General features: G+C 42.3%; 1 protein-coding gene across 2 annotated transcripts in view; it reads right to left on the bottom strand.

The window, feature by feature from the left end:
* Window positions 1-5,620: 5,620 nt before the first annotated feature.
* The window catches only part of NAV2 (neuron navigator 2), a 388,814-nt gene continuing 374,144 nt past the window's right edge, over window positions 5,621-20,290 (bottom strand). For both annotated transcript variants that reach the window (XM_083863374.1, XM_083863373.1), the window contains 9 exons: window positions 20,017-20,112; window positions 19,493-19,661; window positions 16,581-16,816; window positions 14,671-14,825; window positions 14,137-14,208; window positions 13,462-13,658; window positions 13,146-13,264; window positions 9,800-10,003; window positions 5,621-9,407 (listed from right to left, as the gene is read on the bottom strand). In XM_083863374.1, coding sequence (XP_083719500.1) covers window positions 9,282-9,407; window positions 9,800-10,003; window positions 13,146-13,264; window positions 13,462-13,658; window positions 14,137-14,208; window positions 14,671-14,825; window positions 16,581-16,816; window positions 19,493-19,661; window positions 20,017-20,112 — 1,374 coding nt within the window. In that variant the 3' untranslated portion in view covers window positions 5,621-9,281. The remainder of the gene's footprint in view (window positions 9,408-9,799; window positions 10,004-13,145; window positions 13,265-13,461; window positions 13,659-14,136; window positions 14,209-14,670; window positions 14,826-16,580; window positions 16,817-19,492; window positions 19,662-20,016; window positions 20,113-20,290) is intronic.

Here is a 20,290-nt window from a genome sequence, read left to right as displayed (position 1 = left end):
CTGTCCAAAAAACCCTCCTGAACACTGCAAGGCAAAAAGGGCATGACTACCTCCTGCTAGAAAGGCTGTCCCAGGTCTTTAACCTCCTCCCAATTAGGTAATTGCACACCCCTAAGCTGGGACACATTGTCACATTCCTCACCTTCTGCCTCTCTGACACCTTGGAGCCATCAGCAATTGAGAACATACACCTGATAGAGGTGGAATGGAAAATGAGATAGAAAAGACACAGACAGTATTTATCCCACAAAATACAGTGAAACAGCAAAAGGGCTCGTTGAGTTTAGGTTTGTTATTCTGTAAAAGTCATGCACAAAAAGAAAAGCTAAACAAGGAATTCACTCACTGCTTCCCATGGGCAGGCAGGTGTTCAGCCTTCCCAGGAGAGCAGGAATGGTTACTTGGGAAGACAAGCACCACAACCACTCCAAACATCTCCCCTCCTCCTCCTTCCCCCCACTTCAGATCCTAAACCTGATGTCCCATGGCCTGGAATATCCCTTTGGTCAGTCGGGGTCACCTGTCCTGGCTGTGTCTCCTCCCACTGATGCCTGGGAAGGCTGACCTGGAACTGAGACTGGACAGAGCTGGAGAATAAAGTAGGGATTTATTGAAAGGCCTTGAGGATCCACCTTGGGCAGGACAGGAGCCTGACCAGGGCTGCACCCAAGGTGGGCACAAAATGGCCACAAAATGGATGACCAGTCACGAGGTCTCACACTTTTATGAGTTTTGGTCCATTTGCATCTTGGGGTTTAATTGTCCAATTCCAGCTTCAGGTTGTGAGGTCCCATTCTTCTCGTTCCTCCCTCCAGCCCACCCTTGTTTGTGCTTTTGGGCCTGAAAGTTGTCCTTGGTGTTCAGCAGGAAAAGGATTTGTTTTGTGTCCCTGCTCTGTGCAGAGCTGAGTGACACTGACTGTGAGCTCAGAACTGCACCCCTGGGCAGCACAGAGTCTGAAATACATGAAAGCTCAAACTTAAGGCATCAAAACCATCTCTGTATTATCAACATTACTATTAATGTCTGTGTTACTGTGCATTCAGCACAAATCCAAAATACAGCCCCAAACCAGCACATTCAGTAAGCATAAGGCTGCAGTTAAGCAACTCATAAAGACAGAACTAATGCAAAACACAGTTTGTTTTAAAATCCAGGGGCTGCTCCAGAGAACACAGGTGCCATCACACATCCTACATCACTCTAGAAAGGAACGTGTCCAAAATAAGGACAGGTATTGCTTATACAAAGCCCTCCTGATTCATTGTTCAACAGAAACTGCTGATCTTCTTATGCCCTCTGCTCTTTGCATTTTCTCTGCACTAGAAATGCTATCAAAAATAACTATTTAAGACTGCTTCTTTCAGCATGAGGGCTATTACATCTTATGCTGCTAGAAAAAATAGCCATACTAAAGGAAAAAATATAATGGAATTGCCATTTAACAGAGAAAAATCCTTATCCAAAATGTGACATTTATTACTCTTACACTTTTTTTCTTTTCCTATTTCAGAGTATTTTTTTAATAGCAAAAAGAACATTGTGTGACTACTAAGCACAAACCTTTGAGACTCAGGGATACCTTAATATGAAATTAAAGGGCTTGTTTTTATTTACCGACAGCTGCCAGACTGTGTCTGTGGCTGTAGGAAGCCACATTTCCCTTGTGCACTCTGAGTGAAGAATCAAGCGACCTCATTGGACATATTCTTGTATTTTTGAACCAAGGTTGAATTGATCTAAGTAAATAACGTCCTTCAAGCCCCAAACCCCACACCAGCACCACTTTCCCAAGCCAAGACTATTACCCTGATCAACTACATTTTGAAAAACCTCCATCAATGGGGAGATTCTACCATATCCTTGAGGAGATTGTTCCACAGAAATGACTGTTCTTTCCGTAAAAAAATAACATTGTGACAGTGAGATAAAACCTCTCCTGATGCAACTTGTACCCATTGACCCTTGTCCTCTCTGTGTGGAAAGAGAACATCCATCAATCCATCATCCCCTTTGTGGCTGCCCTTGAGGTACGGAAGTCTTGCCATGAGGTCCTGGACAAATTTTCTTCATGAAGCCTGCTTCAGTCTTTCTTCACAGGGCAGGCTGTCATACCCCTCCTAGGTTTAGCCAGGCTTAGCCTTGCTAAATGCAACTTTGTATGCCCCAGCAAGGTTCTTGCAGCCCTTGATGGGTATTTGGGCACCTCCCTGTGGTCAGTATTGATCTTTTTTTGGTATTTAAGCACATCCAAAAGCTCCCTGCTGAGCCAGGGTGGTTCTCCTGCTCTGCTTTCTCCCTCTCCCTTTGTTGTTGTTGGACTGTTCCTGAGTTACTCCCAGCCTTTATAAGCTGCTTGTTCTCTCCATAGGTGCTTCCCACACATCCTCACATGTGTGAGGGCTCTAAGCATATGGAAGTTTCAGGAGTGGAAGTTTTCAGCACTTCCAAAATCCAGGTTTTTTTCTCCTATTAGTTGTCTTCAGTGTTCTTGGCAGGATCTGAAATTTCATGATGTTATTATCGCTTCTATCCGAGGCCAGCACTGATAGTTGTGCAGTAAAGGAAATATTATCAGGTTGTGAGCACTAAACCCAGCCAGCAAAGGGCTGTTCTGAGGCAGCATGTCCAGCACTCACAGCAGGAAGCATTTCTCAAGAGTTTTCCAGGATCCTCGGGGATGATGTGGGCACTGCTGTGCAGAAATGGATTGTTTAACAGTCAGGACTGATTTGGGGCTGGAGGCTGGTGCTCTGGCAGGAAGTGTGAAGCTGAAAACCGTGCAACAACACTGTCACAGATGCTGCTGTGGATGAGGTTTAGGGGCTCACACAGATCTGAGCTCAGGAGCTTGTTCATCCCCACACGGGCTTTGTGTCCTAACTCCTTTTTTGCACTGGGTGGTGCTGCTTCATCACATTCCCGATAAAAAAAAGGCACTGGGACCTGGTGAGGTATCAAATGCTGTTTGTTAGAGCTGACACTGCAAGGTGGGAACAGCAGAGACAATCTCCTGTCCCTTCAGGTGCTGAGGGGCCCCAGCAGAGCAGTGCCCACGCACAGAATCCTGGCCATGGATCACAGCACCCATGGCTGTGGGCATTCAAGGTGTCACAGGAGGCTGTTTTCTCACAGCCAAAGAGCTCTAGTAACCATTTCTGCTGTCCAAAAGGAAAGATGCAGCCATGAGACCTTCTTGCTGCATGGTTAGATGTTGTGTTTAATCTTCCTTTTCTTTGCCAGAGTCAGGATTAAATGCTCAAGATCGTGTTTCTTGTTCAGACTCAAATGTTTATTAATTCTTATCCACATTACAGTCTCACAAAGCTGTGAGTTCTACAGCACTTCTGGCTAACAAACTAAAAATGGCCCCTATATCTCTCTACAAGGCCTTTTAAGGATAAACTGTCCAATTAAGAAATGACACCTCAATTATTTTGACTTTTAACCCAATAACCAACCACCCAGGGCCTGCAATGGGGACTTTTCTATCCAATTACAAAACATCACCCAGACCCATGAAGGAGAAGGTGAAAAAGAAGGACTGGCCTCTGCCCTAAAACCTCCACCTTACTTTATATGTCTATTACTATATTCTAAACCCTTAAACTCAAAGTTTTCCACTCTGTGATATCACACACTTCTATTCACACTCCCAGTGCTGTGACTCAATTTTGGAAGCCTCTTCCACGGCCTCAGGTCAATGCAGTGTTTGCTTGGGGGTCAGTGCCTGTCAGCTCAGAAAGCCTGAAACTCCCAGGGCAGTACAGCCCAGTCCTGGCCATACTCAGGCTCACTGACATGTGGATCACCAGCTCCTCCATCTACAAAGGGCTTTCAGTCAGGATCTCTGTGGAAGCACAAACTCTTCCCATCTGCCTGTGGATCCAACTCTCTGTAAGGTCCTTCAGACTTCCGAATTGCCCAGCCCCACATGGGTGAAACTTCTAAAGGAGGAATTACCCATCTTTAGCCAGAGCATGGTCTCTGCTTCCCGTAACATCTCCCTGAGTAAATCAGAAGTACCTGAGACTGAGCAACCTGCTATTACAGAAAATATCCCAGCTCATTGCAGGAGGTTGGGCTAGATGACCCCTAAAGGTGCCTTCCAACCCAAACCATTCTATGATTGAGGAAGGAGGGAGGAACATGGATTTCTGTGTGTGGCTAAGCCAACAAAGATGATGATGGGGAAGGATTTGTCTACAGTCAGCCTCACTGCCAGGGGGCAAAGATCAAAGTTGTCCTCAGCTGCTGTGCTCTGCTCTAACTCCCAAAATCCCTGATTAAATGTCCACATTAGAAACCACAGAGATCAAGGTCAGAATCCTGGGTGCCAGTAAAGTGGTCAGAAAGTGTGGAATGGAGGATGAGCCTGCAGGGTATCAGGAGGAATTTCCTCTCTGCTTCTTGAGGCCACCACTCCAAAGTACCAGTGGAAAAGGTCAGAGCAAAGAGAAGGGTGTGAATACATGTCACAGCCTGCAGACTGAGCTTATAAAATTACCCCAGAGAATTTCCCTTCTCCATTGCACAAAGGAAGTCAGCACTGATCCTGTAGTGCTGAGAAACAGTGAGATGGATCCAGGAAGGGTATAAATGAAACAGGATGCTGGAAATAGAAAAGTAGGAAAATAAGGGTTAAAGAGAAGATGAGGTAAAGAAAAAAAAAAAAAAAAAAAGATAAGTGAGCAAGACAGCATGCATAGAGCAGAGAAAAGAATAAGGTGGGAAAGGGACAGGGCAGCCAAAAAGGAACGGAAGAATTCCTGAGAGAATAATGAGCATTTTGGCAGTCCAGCATGGATTCAAAAATTATCCAAGACCATGGCAGAAGCATTTTCCAGGACCAAATCCAGGACATGCAAATTCTGTGAATCAAAAGAAGTTTACAGAACACAGAAGAATGTGCTTGAGCATGTCTAAAGCAATTCTGCCTCTGGAAAACTGCTGTGGAGGACAGACAATGCCCCCACTACAGATCAGCTCTGAGCCACCATTTACACTGCTGTGTCATTGAGAGAGTTTTTAGGCTGAACAAACTTGACTGCAGATCATCAGTCTTCAGCAGAATTTCTTCTCTTTCTGTTTTCCTTGAAGTTTTGTACATGTGAATCTGTCCCACCAGCTTTAATTGTTCAAACAGGTGATAAATGGACAAGGAACTGTCAAAAACCCCAGAAATATGAAGAGAGTTAGTCTCCAGGAAAAAAAAACAAACCCCAAACCCCTTAGATGTTAAGTGCAGAGGTGTTTGCATTTATCCTTTCTGAATAGACAGAAAGGATAATTTTAATTTTTTTTGGCAGAGTATTTATTTGCCATGAAGCACAACACTTTCCAACATATTTTTACTGATGGTGTATTTATTACTGTATAACCACAATGTCTCTGTCAAATGAGTGAAGAGGAAATTGGAATTTCTGTGTGGAATATAAAGGTTGTCCAGAGGGGTGGGAGATGCCCCTAGAAAAATTCCAGGCCAGATTGGATGGATGGGTGAGGCATCTCCATACAAAAAGCCAACAAAACCAAAGGAGTGATTCCCCCATCCTCTTCAAATGAAAAATAATAAAACAGTGATTGGGAAGGGATAAAAAGTTCTGGGAAGCCACAAATCTGAATAAATAAGCATCAATTTTATTGAATCATGAATAATTTAAGACTGGTACAATCATCAGCTTTATTCTCCATGACACGGGGTGGGGAAGGGGTAGAAACGGGGAGAGTGAGAAAGGGGAGGCATGATCTCAAACAGACCATTCACAAATTCCAATCCTAAATGAGAACTGAAAATTAAATAGGGAGAGGAGCAAATGGAAAACATCATAAACGTACACAAAATACTCAATTCCTAGTTTTCTCTTTAAAAATGGCTAGAAAAAATTCATCAAAATGCAGCACTTTTAATCAAATATTTACATTTCTATGTTACAATGAAAAAATGTACATCTTATAGAACATATTTCATAAACTGTTCCACTGGAAACGACTAGATCAAAACAGCAACCTTCCATTTAATATCAACAAAGATTTTTTTGCTTTCCTTTTGTATATTATTTTTTTTCTTGAAAGAAAAATTGCCACATTTAGACAAGATTTCATACACATAATATCGAAGTTAAGCATCAACAATGAAATATCAAGTTTGCTTCTTTCAAAATGTACAAAAAAGGCTAACCAACACCCCTCCCCCCTCCCTCCCCTTCCCCAAATAAACCACATCTCATTTATGGCCCGTATCATTCTTGGCAGTTCTGAAGGAAAGAAAATGGTTTATTCTCTCAATTCATAACTCAACACGAATGTTGCATAGAATCTTGCATTTCTCGTTGGTATTTTTTTTTTTTAAACAAGCCAACTTTGTAAGGAGGAAAAAAAAAAAAAAAAAAAAAAAAAAAAAAAAAGAAAAAAAAAAAAAAGGAAGTGTTTTGAAAAAGCCTTAAATGAGAAGAAAGTCACCTAAAGAAAGACTTAAATCTATGAGAAGGCCTGATAAAAACTAAGACGTGTGCACAACAGGTAACCCTGCTTCCCGAAGTTTCAGAAAAGACACGGAATATTGTGATGCTCAGAATGACTCGCCTATTAAAAATTGCCTCTCTCACTTTAAGCCAAGCTAGTGTCAATAAAAAAGAACAGAGAATAGAAATTTTTTTTCCTGAGCTTAAGCACAGGATTAAACATGAGGAAAAAAAAAAATAAAAATACCCCATTCCCCACAAATAAAACACTATTTTAAACATGTATTTTAGCACTCAGTTAAAGGTCAACCATGACATTTTCTAGGATAACATGTCCATTTAAAGCCCTAGCCCTGCAACTGGATTTTTTTTTTTTTTTTTTTTTTTACAGGCACATGCTCTGTCTGCATGGATTCAGTTGGGGGATTAGGTACCAAAATTCACAGTAGTAGCAGGTAAAGTCAGTGCTGGGAAGCAGAATTGTCAAAGACTACTGGAAAAATTAACTTCTCTCAAACTCATCATCAGCATGCTATGGATTTGATTCCATACAGATCTAACCCTTTTTTTTTTTACAGTACCAAGAACTGGATTAGGAAAATTGACTGAGTAACCTTTGTTATTCCATTCAGTGAAATAATGAAATCAGAGTTCATAAGGTTAAAACAATAACAACACCAAGCTCTTCCCCCCGTCATTAAAATATTTAAATTTTTTCCTTTTACAATATTTTTCTTTAAAAACAAAAAAAAGTCATCAGCACTTAAAAGTTGTAACAGGAGCAGATTCAAGACCAGCTTAGTAAGACAAAGTACAGTTATATTACAGAAAGTCATGAGGTATAATAAAACCATCCTTTCAAGCTGAGCCACAGAAGCATGGACTTTTGTTTGTTATGTTCCTTTAAACCCACAAGCTCTTGAAAAAGTGTTTGGAATAAGATTTCTTACTGTACATTGAAAAACCAGCATATTCCTGTCATTTATTAGAGTTGAAAAGCTTCTTTTGTCCCTCCTGCATGGATAAAACAGCTCTTCAGTGATTTATTAGCTGCGGATTGATATGAACCTGAAACGTTATCTCATTTCCCTCCTTTTTTTTTTTTTTGTCACATTTAAACAAATTCTAGTATCTCATACAAACAATATTCACAGCAACTTATGATATCTCAAGAGATGACTTTAGCCCTGTTTCTTTAAATAAAATCCCATAATATACAGCACTAATTTAATCAAACACAATTAGTACAAAATAAGGCATCGCTTTTAAAAGTCAGCACCAAAAGGAGAGCTGGAAAGGCTCGTACAGATCCCTCCTGGGGAGTGAGGTGTTGGCTGAGGTACAGCTGACGTGCTGGGGCTGGTGGTGGTGTCACCAGGAAAGTGCAACTCTTTGGGAGGTGTTCTTGTTCCCCAACACAGGTACAAGCCTGAACACTGACAGTGCGTGGCTGTGTGCGTTCACAGAGGAGGAGAAACCAAACCAGGTTCGCAGCTCTGCCACAACTCAAAAGCATGGCACAGCTAAACTCAAAAGACACAGTACTCAGCACCTTATCTGGTGGTTTTTTTTCCAGATCTGAATACTGCTAAAATACTATATTTTTTTAAAAAAACTTTGCAATTAAAAAGAAAAGTCATGGAAGTAAGTATTGTCACTAGAGCAGCACTGGAACTGCCACAGAGCTGAATTTTAAATAACCCCCCTTATGGTTGTGCTGATTGGAATGAAACCTCTGAACAAAACCCAAAGTTTTTAGAAAACAGCTGTAACATTTCATGGCAAGGATTAAAGAAAACTGAAAGTCTGACTCATCCCTTTGCAGGGGTGTAGCTCACCTGTGTGTACAGAGCTCACCATGCCTGTGCACTGCCAAGGGCCCTCTGGGGCTGCAGGACCCCGTGGGGCACAGCCCTGCCACTGACTTCTGTGGAGGAGGGAAGCCCCCTCTCTTCTCCTCAGGGTGGGTTAGTGGGGTGTAAACACCACAGAAGTCAGCCCAGCTGGTGGTGCAGGTGTGAATGGGAAGAGAATTGGGCCCTGACTAGCCAAGGGCTACCTGATCTTTCACTTGTAGCAGGATTGATTGTTACACAGTGTTTGAAAAAAAAAAACCTGATTTGTTCAGACTGTATATATATTTTTATATATTCCTATTTATATATATAATCTTTATAAACACACAATGAAAGAAAGCCAAGGTCTCAGACTGGCAAGGAGAGCAGCGCTTTTTTTTGTTTCAGTTTCTTTTTTTTTCTTTTCTCTTTTTTTTAATATTTATTCAAACTTCCCTGTTTTGCAGCTTTGCCTTCACTGAGTATTATTACTGAGGCAAGCAACATTGTTATAGCACCAGAACTATATGAAGCTGAGTTGAATCCACAAAGCTGATTGGTAAAAGTCCAGCCCTCACAAAAATGTGTTTGGTCAGAAGCAGCATAGGCAAATATTCCCTCTCCCCTCTCTTTCCAGACAGTACATGGCACAAAGCTGTTTTGCTTCACAGCTGTGAAGCTGCCCCCCACCCCAGTCCCTTCGACTTAGTGATGATGATGATTTTTAACATCTTCAGGATCTTAGGCATGAGAGCTTACAGCAACTAAAAGGAAGGAAACAAAGGAGTAGTGCAGTTCTCATCATCGTCAAAAAGAAAAACAATACAAAGGTCGCTTGGGTTGCCTGCACCCAGGTTCAAGATTGCTCCAAGTGTCTTGTTCTTGCAGCTCTAATACTGAGATCCCAGCCCAGGAACATGTTCTTTTCACGAGTCTGTGATCAGGGCTCTTGCCAAGTGAAAGCACCTCTGTCTGAGGGAGATCACAACGTGGACTCCAGGGAGGAATCCAGGATGTCATCGTGATGGCTGTTGCTGTTGGAGTCGCTGTCATAGCTCTGGGGACTGGAGTAGTTGGCTGCCTCCTGCAGTCTCATTAGCATGTTCATCTGCAAAGGCAAGGAAGTTCAGGATTATTTGTGTTCTGGGGTAGGAACATTGTAGGAACAACATTAACTCCATTTGACAGCTACAGCGACACTCGCTTTGCCAGTGGGCAAGGAAGGGAAGGCAGAAACAAGCAGGGTCAATAATGCTGAGACTCAGAAAAGATTTTCCACAACTCTGATTTACACAGATTCTGATTCTTCCACAACTATGATTTACCCAGACTGTAAATGACAGCAGCATTCAAGTTACTGATAAAAAACAGCTTGTCCAGTAAAGGAAAAAAACGAGATGACTGAAGGGATTAGTCTACAGCCACAGAGCAGTTCCTGTTTCTGATCCCTACAAACCAGGCAAATGGAACAGTTCTGCTGCTCCAGAAAGGAGAGCTTACCAGAGGATCTCCTTCAGCATCACTCACTGGGACTTGTTTGGAGGTGGAGCCCTCCCTGGACACAGAGTAGCCATCAAAGCCCACATCCTCAGGCCGCAGCTGGAGCAGAGGGGGCCACTCGTGGTGCTGGGGGCTGGCTGCCCAGGGGTAGGTGTCCATCACCCACTTGGCAGGGTCCTCCCAGGGGGCTCTCCTCCCGTACAGCTGAAAGAGAACAAAACCGTGCCAAACATTCCAATCACTTCACCTCAGTGCCTGCCTAACCAAAGTGAACGTACCACGCTCCTTGGGCTGCAGGAAACACTCTGCAAGCAGGGCTTTCCTTACCCTAATGACACACAAACCCCTTTGTCATGGCACTCATTTGGAAAGAGCTGACCACCTTCCCTGAGGCTGCAGTGCCCTTCTCTTGGCACCAGCTGAAGGAAGAAAACGCCTGAAAATAACCTCACCTAATTAAGTCAACTTAATGTCAGCACACAAAAAGGAACCATCAGTGCTGACATCTGGATTGCACTGGCAGCTGCCTCACAAACTGCCATCCGTGGAATGTGGAGGAGGAAACGTCAGATCTGTCATCAGGCAATAATGATGAGTGTCAAGGCATAAAGTTTTCAAGTAAGAACTTTTCATATTCACCTAAGAAAAAGCACCAGCAGCAGCATTTGTCTGTGGTCAGGTTCCTAAGTAGGCAAGCTCTGTTTCAAAAACGTTTTTCTGTACCAAAAGAGACTGAGCTACTGGATCCCAACCTATCCTCCCTGTTATATTCCATTTGCCTTAGCTAGACAACACATTAATTTCAACTCCTCATGATTTCCAAATGCATAAATACAACTACAGGTGGGTTTAAAACACTTATTTCCACTTTACAAATATCATCATCATCAACATCCTTCAGCAACTGGAGTTTGTCTCTGACCTTTTTTTGTCACTGTTTCCTTCCTTTAACCCCCTGCACAGGGGTGAAAACAACAGTCTAGCAAAGAAATTCACCAGTTCTCTGATGGATCTAGGACTATCTCATTTTCCTCAATACTGTTCCTTTTTGGTATATTTTCTGTGGGTTTAGATTTTGCCTTCACAAAGCATTGAATTGCTTTGAGTACCCGTGGTGTGCTGTGAAGCAGGAGGGAGCAGAGGTGCCAGCAGATGGTGCTAGGCAATGGGAAACACAGCCTCCTCCCCAGCCCAAATCCTTCATCCTTCACAGCCCTGCTGTGCTCTCCTCCCTGCATAATGGCTTCAAGATGTGGCACATCAGATTTCCCATTTAATTCTTGTTCTCAGGCTTACAGTGATACATGTCATTTGGGAAGTGGAGAGGATTTTGTACTTTTCACATCTTTTCTCCTGCAAGTCTGAGTGGATCCGGGCTTGAGAGAGACTAAATGACTCATGATCCTCTTCCATGGCAACCAGGTCAGTCCACTGCTCCCACTGGCACATTTTCCAGGGAGCAAGTCATGGGACAAGAACAGGTTGCTCCACAAGGCATGAAAGAAAAATCCCTAGAGTCTGAGTGACAATGGCAGGAAGCCACAGGGACAGGGAGTCCTCTTTTTGCTACTGCTGCATTCTGCACTGATACACCAAGCAGGAGGTTTTATACAACCTCCTAATTTTCACATCCTTGTTTTGAAGAACAAAACAAGTCAGCTCCCATGGGAACAATTATTGCAAGGGCTTGTTTGTATTTGACCCAAAACAATTCTCTAAATGAGAAACAGAAATATAAAAATAGCTGAGAGCAGATGCACAGAGATCAGAGCGAAATGAGGAGTCCACCTTTCCTTTCTGGCAGGCAACGTGCTCTCAGAGGAGTGTTTGTGGGTGTGGGGAACAGAAAATAGCCCCAAATGAAACCCACATTTCTAGCCTTAGCTTGTTCATCAGCACCACTCTGGCTACTCTTTCAAGTACTAAAGTGCATCTTCTTATTCATCAACCAAACAAAAGAGAAATGATTTAAATAGAGATGAATTAGTGCAATTTGGGGAAATGGGACTGAAGGGGATAAAGAATCTAAAGCGCAAAGTGAGAAACTGAAGTCCCTACACCTGGAACACAAGCCACTCAAATGCCCTAAGGAAAAATGGAGATACTGGGCAGAACAAGGAAGCAAAAGAATGGTTTTATCAATTGCTCTCTCTCTCTTTCTCCACTTCCATTACTAATTTTTCAATGCTTTCCACACATTCTGATCAGTGATATGAGAGCTCCAAAACCCAGTACAAGGAGCCCATGCATTACTGTGAGTATCAGTTTTCTCCATTTCAAGAGCAAACAAAGTCACCTGCTCTCCTTTCTCTTGTTTTAGGCTGGAAAGATTCCTGGCTCCCATTCTTTCCTTTATAACAAGTTTTACGTAAAATGGTTCTCCCGTTCTCTTTCTAGCAAAGCTCCTGAGTGTGTTTTGTACTCCTGGACCTACTGTTTTCCTTTATCTCAGAGTCTACCACGATTTTCCCAAAGAAAATGAAGTCTCCATGTACTGACAAATATCAAACGGCAGCTGCGGTTTGCCCAAATTTTACCCCAAACTTGGAGATTCATGTATTTCACAAATTTGTAAGAAGCCATCAGTAAAAGATTAGTTCTAAATGATATTTTAAATTAGGTGCTGCTGGGCTTATTCTGTGAACAAAGACCTGGTTTATTAAAAAACCTCCTTTTTTTCCTGCCTAAATGGCAAGTCCATAGTAATTCTCTGCTGAACCCTCCTCCCGATTCCAACAAGCTTCATAGTCATACAGACACCAAAAACTATTCCAAATTGCCAGATTATGAACTAATTACTAAGCACAGACTATCAATGATGATTTCACTTCCTCCTCTGAAGGAATTATGAAGGAATCTACTAAAAAATCATCTTAAATACTGAGAAGTAATTGAAATGTCACTGATACTGCTCTTGTCACTCATGAACATGTTCTCTCCATGCACAGCTTTGTTCCTATGCTGAAAGATTTGATTTCCAAAGGAAAATCCTGTGTAACAAAGTTAATGACCACAAGCATATTTTCCTGATGCACAGGAGAATTTTAAGGTGTGCTTCTGGAACACAGCATTGAAAAGTATTTGTATGTCTAATCCCCCCCCCCCCCCCCCCCACTGAAAACATCAGCAGTTTGACATCTAATCACTTCTTCCACTCTCTAGGTCAAAAGTGGTATAAGAGACTAATTCTGCCTGAAATTATTGGCAATTCTGGTTACATTTTCATGCACATGCAGATATTCAACATGCAAAGTTGTATCGACAGAAAATGCTGCCACCACTGAGTTTTGCTGCCTTTTGAACAGATGCCATTCTAGAGCTGTGATTTTTCCCTTTGCCTGCTCACCTGTAGCCCTTCTCTTACTGCCTCCAGAAGATATGGAATGATGGAGTAGTTCCACAGGTCAGTGAACCAAACTCTAGAACCATCTACATCTATTGGACAGGAGAGGAAGAGCCGTGGACCTGGAGAGGGAAATCCAGATATTACACTCAAATCACAGTCACAGTAAGCATCATAAATAGGATTGACAACGTCTAAAAGTAGGGTTTTAAAGAAAGCCTTTTTTACGTGATACAGCACAAGGAAGTGTACAAATATACACCTGATATACAAGGAAATAAACCACATACATTTACATATACCTGGGCAGAGTACTTACCAATAGTAACATCAGAGGAGCTGTGAGCCTCTAAGAATTTGTTCAGATGTTGCCAGACCTTAGGAATCCAATCAATAATCTTAACCAGCTCTGCATTCCTCATCCTGCCACTGATCTCTGTTTCAATGAGTTTCCTTCTCAGGAAGCGGCCGAGAAAGCCTTTGACTGGCTCAGTGTGGTTTGCACATAGCACCCATCTGTGGCAGGACAGCAGAAAAGGCCATCATTTCTGTTCCATGCTGATGACTCTCACTATTCCTGACTACATTTCTCTTCTTATTTACAGATTATCAGGATCCAAACGGGCTATTCCAGCCATACATGTCTTTCAGCAAAAGTTACTTAGGAATATTTCACGAGATGAACCGATTTTTATTGTGCATTGTTTCAGCTCATTTCTCATTAATTTGCTTTGCCTAAATACTGTCTTACTGAAAATCTGGTAGAAGATCAAGTATCTTAACAATCCTCTGTAAAATAAAAGTTTTATGAGCCCAGGTCCTTTAATGACAGCATCAAAACCAAGCTGCACATGTCAAGGCAGTAACCAGGAGCAGATGGCATTTCTTTCTCACTTTGCTATTTCAGCTGATAAGAACAATTTCAGATGACTCAGTAGCCATGACTCTTTTGCCAACCCACAAACACAAATGAGGAACATGAAAAAAACAGTACCTGAAATTATGATGAAGTTGAAGGTTAGGTGTGGAGGAGGTGGCTTGGTTCATTGTGCCAATAATATACGGACTATTGGGAGAAAAAAAAACAAGTAAATAAAACTTGTGAACTTTGAAAAGCGAGTTTTAAGTAAAACCTGAACATTAAAAAAGATTATTCAAAACTCTTTTGCCAAAGAAGGTTTTGGAGTTACTTATGACCAAATTCTCTACTGAGATTCTGCAAACATCAAATCCTGAAAGCAAACCAGAAGTCCCAAACCAGGACCTCTCAAGTGGGGTTTTACTACTAATGATCTACAACATTAGAAGCAAATACAACTACTTTTTAATTACTTATTTCAGAAAAATAGGTGATTTTATAAAGGAAAAAGATCCCTCTGACTCACTGTCCACAATATAGACAACCTGGTCATCTTCCTCCTCATTAGTAAGTTAACATAGACTTTGGTTTTGTGATTGGGTTTTGCAGGAGCAGTGCTCTGAGCACAGGGTTCACATTTGCAATTGTTTTCTGATACTATTTCCTTACCATTTGTGGTACTTGCAGTTCAGGAGTCCATTAAAGATCTCTCCTAGGGAGCTAACGTGGTGCAAATTGTCCAAAATGATGACAAGGGGCATATCCACAGCATTATTTTCACTGTTGCACTGGTCTGCTAAGTTGGACAGGTACTGGCGGAGTTCCTGCAAAGCAAATATAAAGAAAAAAAGAAAATAACCTTCCTTTTCTTCACGTTTCTTAAGAAATCTATTATCTATCTATTAAGATAGACAGGCTTGGTAATGAAATCTAAAGCAAAAGGGTTTGATATCTAACAAATCACACATTTTCTATGGGGAAACACAAGATATGGTTTGCTTTCTCTTTTGTAGGCTATACTGATGACTCAAGAGACTGTACCAGAAATCCTGTGAGACATAAGGGCTTAAAGAGGGCTAATATTCTGTAATTTAGTTTGTGTTTTTCATCTATCCATGTCAGACCTAAGAGGTCTGAAATATATTTTTGTTTCTTTTCAGGAACTTGATCAACCCTCCCCATACCAAACCAAACTCTGCATTCCAGCTAGATTTGTTATATCATCTTGCAATTGTGTTTCCATCAAAATACATCTGACAAAATTAATCTGGAAACAAACCATCCCCCATCAGAGGCCAAATTTGGACCTTTCAGTAATGCTGGAAAGAGGGACGAGTTGTTGGTTCTGCTGCTGAGTGGTTGAAATGTTCCCAGCAGCTTTAAAGCATGTCTGAAATCATACCAGTGGCTTACAACCACAATCTCAACCATCCCTTTCCTCCAGAGGAAAATATGCCTAAGGCCATCAAATATACAGCTTTTTTTTTTTCCTTTTCTTTAATCTAGATGATCACTGGAAGTATATTCAGCAAAACCAGCAGCACATAAAAAAGCCAGGACACGCCTTACCTGCCCAGGAATGTGTCTGCACAACAGCCCCTCCAAACCCAGCACATGATTACAGCTGCTGATACCTGCAGCTGCAGAAGCTCCTCACAGCCTGGAGATGCATTTGAGGGTTTTGGGAAAAGTGCCCAAGTGCAATAGGGATTGCTTAAGTCTCTGGGAATTTTGTGCAGGTGTTTAACTTCCTGAGCAGGAAGTTAAACAGGCTGCATAAAACAGGCTCCTAAACACTTGAAAATCATGACACCTTTAGGTGTTTAAACACACACCTGGAGGAAGCCTGCTCTTCCAGACCTATAATCAGGTGAATCTGAAAACCTTTAAATATCATTTCCTTCAGGATGAACACAATGCTTTGAAAACAAAGGGAAGCTTAACATGACAGATTGAGAAAGGTCTCCTGTTGGAACTCTGGAGGCTGAAAATTTCAGGCTTTCTGTTTTAAAAGGCACTGACCCTCAAGCAAACACTGCATTTGACCTGAGGCCGTGGAACAGGCTTCTGAAATTGAGTGACAGCACTGGGGTTGTGGGTGCATGGTTTGAATAGTATTGTGTGATCTCACAGGGTGAAAAACTTAGAATTTAAGATTTTAGTATATAGTAATATATATGGGGCAATATGGAGGATTTAAGGCGTTGTCTGGGTCCTTCTTCACCTTCTTATTCTTGGTTTTGGGTGGTTTTTTCTAATTGGGTTAAAAAGGTCCACATTGCGGGCCTTGGGTGGTCAATTACCGGGTCAGAAATATAAATACTATAGGTGTCATCTTGTTATTGGGTAACCAGCACCTAAATAACCTTGGGAAGAGTCAGAGGTACTCCATTTTTTACCTTTGTTTTCTACCTTGCTAGTTAGAGCTCGTAAGGGTGTACTATGGACAAGAACTAATAAATGCTGAGTCCGAACACAAGAACCGCAACTCCCGTGTATCGATCCCAATTCTGACAGGCAGAAAAGAAGACAATGAAATCCAATTTTGGGCAAGCAAGGATGGGTTTGTGCGCGCTCACCTTGCTGGATTTGTGGTCCACGTTGAAGGTGGCGATGATGCCCTCAGCCAGCTCCCTGCCCTCTCTGAGCACCATGTACTCGGAGAGGCGGTTGGCCAGGTAGGTCTTCCCGGTGCCGCTGGGGCCCGACAGGATGATCCTCCTGTGCTCCAGCAGCAGGGACACATAGCGCTGCAGGATGGGCTTGGGGATCAGGGACTCGAACACCAGCCCGTCCAGGCTGTTCTCACAGATACCTGCAGCAGGGAGACATGACTCTTGGTACAGAGTGGTTTCCTCAGGGAAGGAGAAAAGCCCTGGAAAGCTCCTTTTCTAAGGACAGTAAGCAAGGCTTGCTCACATGCTCCCTCAGTTCAAGCATGTAAATCATTACTGGAAGGTTTCTCCTTCTTTGTGTTACCATAGGTTGATTTTTGGTGCAGGGATTTTAATATTCCTAATTGTTCCCTTCCCTCAGACCCTGTCTGACCCTGGACCCCACCTTTTGCCTTTGGCCCCTTGTTACTGCCTTGTTCCACTTTGCTCCAATGCAGTGGACACCTCACTGTTTGTTATTTTGGCATCATTAAATTTCCTTTTCAGACAATTGGATCAAGGCTGCCTCTCTCTATCAAGTGGCCAAGGGGCAGAGTCCCGAGGAAACTCAAAAGGGTTCTGATCTTCTGGGCTCAAACCTCTGGGGAGTTTCACCTCTTTTAGGGGAGATTTCCAATTTTTATCCAAATTGGCCTGATCAAGCTGCTCTTCACTTCAGAGCTAAACCCCTTCCCCACCCTGATATCCCTCGTGGTGGAGGGAGGCACACACAAAGCTGGAAAACAAGAGCAGGGGTGACCTGTGGGCTTAGCCTGGATCCTCCTTCAGCCTGTTTAAGCCCTCAGCTGCATCCGTAAGGCCCTTTGGAAGCCGCCACACCAAAGAATTCAGGTCTCACTTTTCATGCACAAGCCATGTTGCAGTGTATTTCCACACCCAGGCAAACATAAGGAAAAGGGGTTTCAGCCTCACCCTTGACTTTTAAGGGAGAAGCACCAGAACTTTCTGTCCTTCCCTCACCGTGGGTGGCTCAGCGCCAGCACAGAGGCACCTGTTCTGTTCTCTTCTATTCCTATTCTGTTCTCTTCTCTTCTATTCCTTTCTATTCCTTTTCTATTGGGCAGCAAGCCAAAAGCCCTCTCCTAAAACATTAAGTCCTTAAGAAGGAGCACAGAGGTGCTCAGGACTTTTTGGGGTGTCTTAGCCAGTGCTAGAGGTTTCTCTGCAGCTTTTGTTGTGTTTTTGTATCATTTGTTATTTTCTCCTTTATTAAAACCTTTTGATTTTCAAAGCACACCTGATCAGCCATCTCACAAATATTATTCTGAGAAGTGCTGGACACTCTCAGGACCTGATACACCTTCACGAGGTTCATTATATCTTGTGTAAGATTGTATCAAAGCCATCCATTTTACAGCATTTCACCAGGCATTCACCCAGAATATACCTGTTTACTTTTGGATCACTAGACAAAAAAAACCCAAAAACCCATACAACCCAGCTATCATCAACTCCCCCTACTTTCCCAAATGCTTGTAATTAAACTCCTCCTCTGTATGCTGATAGTTATCTCCTCCAACAGAAAACTCCTACTGATAAGGATTTATGCCATGTCAGCAGTCACTTCAGGCAGAACTGGCTCAGGGAAAATACACAGTGCTTCAAAACAAACAGCAGGAAGGGAAGTTGGCAGATCACCCAGAGAAATGTTTGCACCTCAGCGGTTACTTGGAATATTAAATATTTATATAGGCAGCTTTATATCTCAAAGGTATATGTAAGTGATTTTCCATAAATGGATTAAATAAATTTCTATTTTATTGAAAACTGTTATCACTTAGGAATCTTCAAGGCACAAGTCAAGTCAGTGCAAGTTAAGTATAAACTCAAATTGCAGCTTTACAGACACAGGCAGACCTTAAGCAATATTTCAGTTAGGATTTATGACTGGACGATGTGTTTTATATATGTAGAATATCCTAGGTTGATGTCAAGCCTCGGTAAATTGATGTATTTCTCACTTTATTTTGTCTTCCTGCCCACTGGTTTGCTATATAAGGTAACTTGGGTTTTTAAGACCAATATTCAAAAATTTGTTTTCAGTCAAATTTCAAAGTTGATCTGAAGAATGTTTGGCACTGCTCTCAAATACCATCAATCTGTCTGCAGACTGAACTTTGAGCAAACTGATATATGTTCAAAATGCAGCAGCTGAGGGTTTTACCCCTGAACTTAGTTTCATAGTATAGTTTTCACTAAAAAGTGCTTCCCTGAGAAACCAAGTGAGAAACACCAATACTAATTTTTTATCAGTTTATGGAATGAAATTGATGGGAATTCTGAAAACCATACATTTTGAAAAATCTGGATTTTAAGGTGTCCCATAAAATTTGAGCTCCCTCCTTCCTGGTACTTTAGGAAGGACCTTTCAGGGAGACCAATCAATAAAGTGAGTCAAGATTTTTTTTTTTTCTTTTTTTTTCTTTTTTTACCCTGCATGAAGGAAATAACAATTATAGCTGTGGTAAAGAACCAATGAAATTTTGAGGCCTGACTCATTTGGAAAGGATTTTGCTGCTCAAACAGCTCCACTGCATCCCTTGTGGTGTGAGGTCTTCTCCAGGACAACTCAAGATCTGTGAAGTGTGTAATTATTCCTAGAGTTACAGGTTGAAAATTTGCTGAAATGACAGACTTAGCATAACCCAAGTGATGACTATATCAAATAAAAATAGAAGTGAGCAAGTAAACGGTAGGAACAGGAAAAACAAGAAGTTTCAATAAGAAATTTCTACTCCTCTTGTAGCTTCTTGACACAGCAAGCTCTGATAAAACCCCCCAGTGAAAACCCCAGCAGGCAGGTCAGGTGAAATTACCTTTGATGGTAACTGAGATGGTGTTGTTCTCCCCAACCAGGTACCCACAGGGCAGCAGCTCCGGGGTCTCTGCGCTGTTGGTGCGCTTGATCTCCCCGATGCTGTAGCCCAGAACACTGTCTGAGTTCAGCCCCAGCTGGCTCACAGGATCCACGTGGATGATGTACTCCTGGGGGTGGAAAAGGGACACAGGAGGTCAGGCAGCATTGTGGGATTGCTCTCTGCTCAATATACAAAGTTAAATACAACTTAGTACCATCAAAATCCCACAGGAGAACTTCAGCTCACGGGATTTTGTGCCCACTGACTTAACACACAAAGTTAAACACAGCTTGGTACCATGAAAACCCCACAGGAGAACTTGAGCTGGGGTTTTGGGACAGGGACACAGGTGGAAAAGGGACACAGGAGGTCAGGCAGCACCGTGGGATTGCTCTCTGATCAATGCACAAAATTAAATATACTTTGATACCATCAAAACCCCACAGGAGAACTCGAGCTCATGGCATTTTGTGCCCACTGACCTTAAACAGGCGTCTCACAACCCCATCCAGAACATCCCACTTGGTCTTCCCACTGACTCCAATGCAGCCTATGAGGAAGGTGCGGGGTCTGGAATCCTAAAGGCACAGGAATAACTCTGTCAGACAAGTGTGGTGAATGGAATTGAAATGCTGGCCCTCCCTGCCCCCTCCCCTTTCATTTCTAAATAATGGTCCATTCTTATTACATCCTTATTGCTCTATATGGTGAGTTCTGAGTGGCATATGGAATCCTCTTCACATGATAAACACTTTC

The sequence above is a fragment of the Zosterops lateralis genome, assembly GCF_965231275.1.
Source record: "Zosterops lateralis genome assembly, chromosome: 6".
Taxonomy (NCBI): Eukaryota; Metazoa; Chordata; class Aves; order Passeriformes; family Zosteropidae; genus Zosterops; species Zosterops lateralis.
This window is presented reverse-complemented; position numbering and strand designations above follow the sequence as displayed.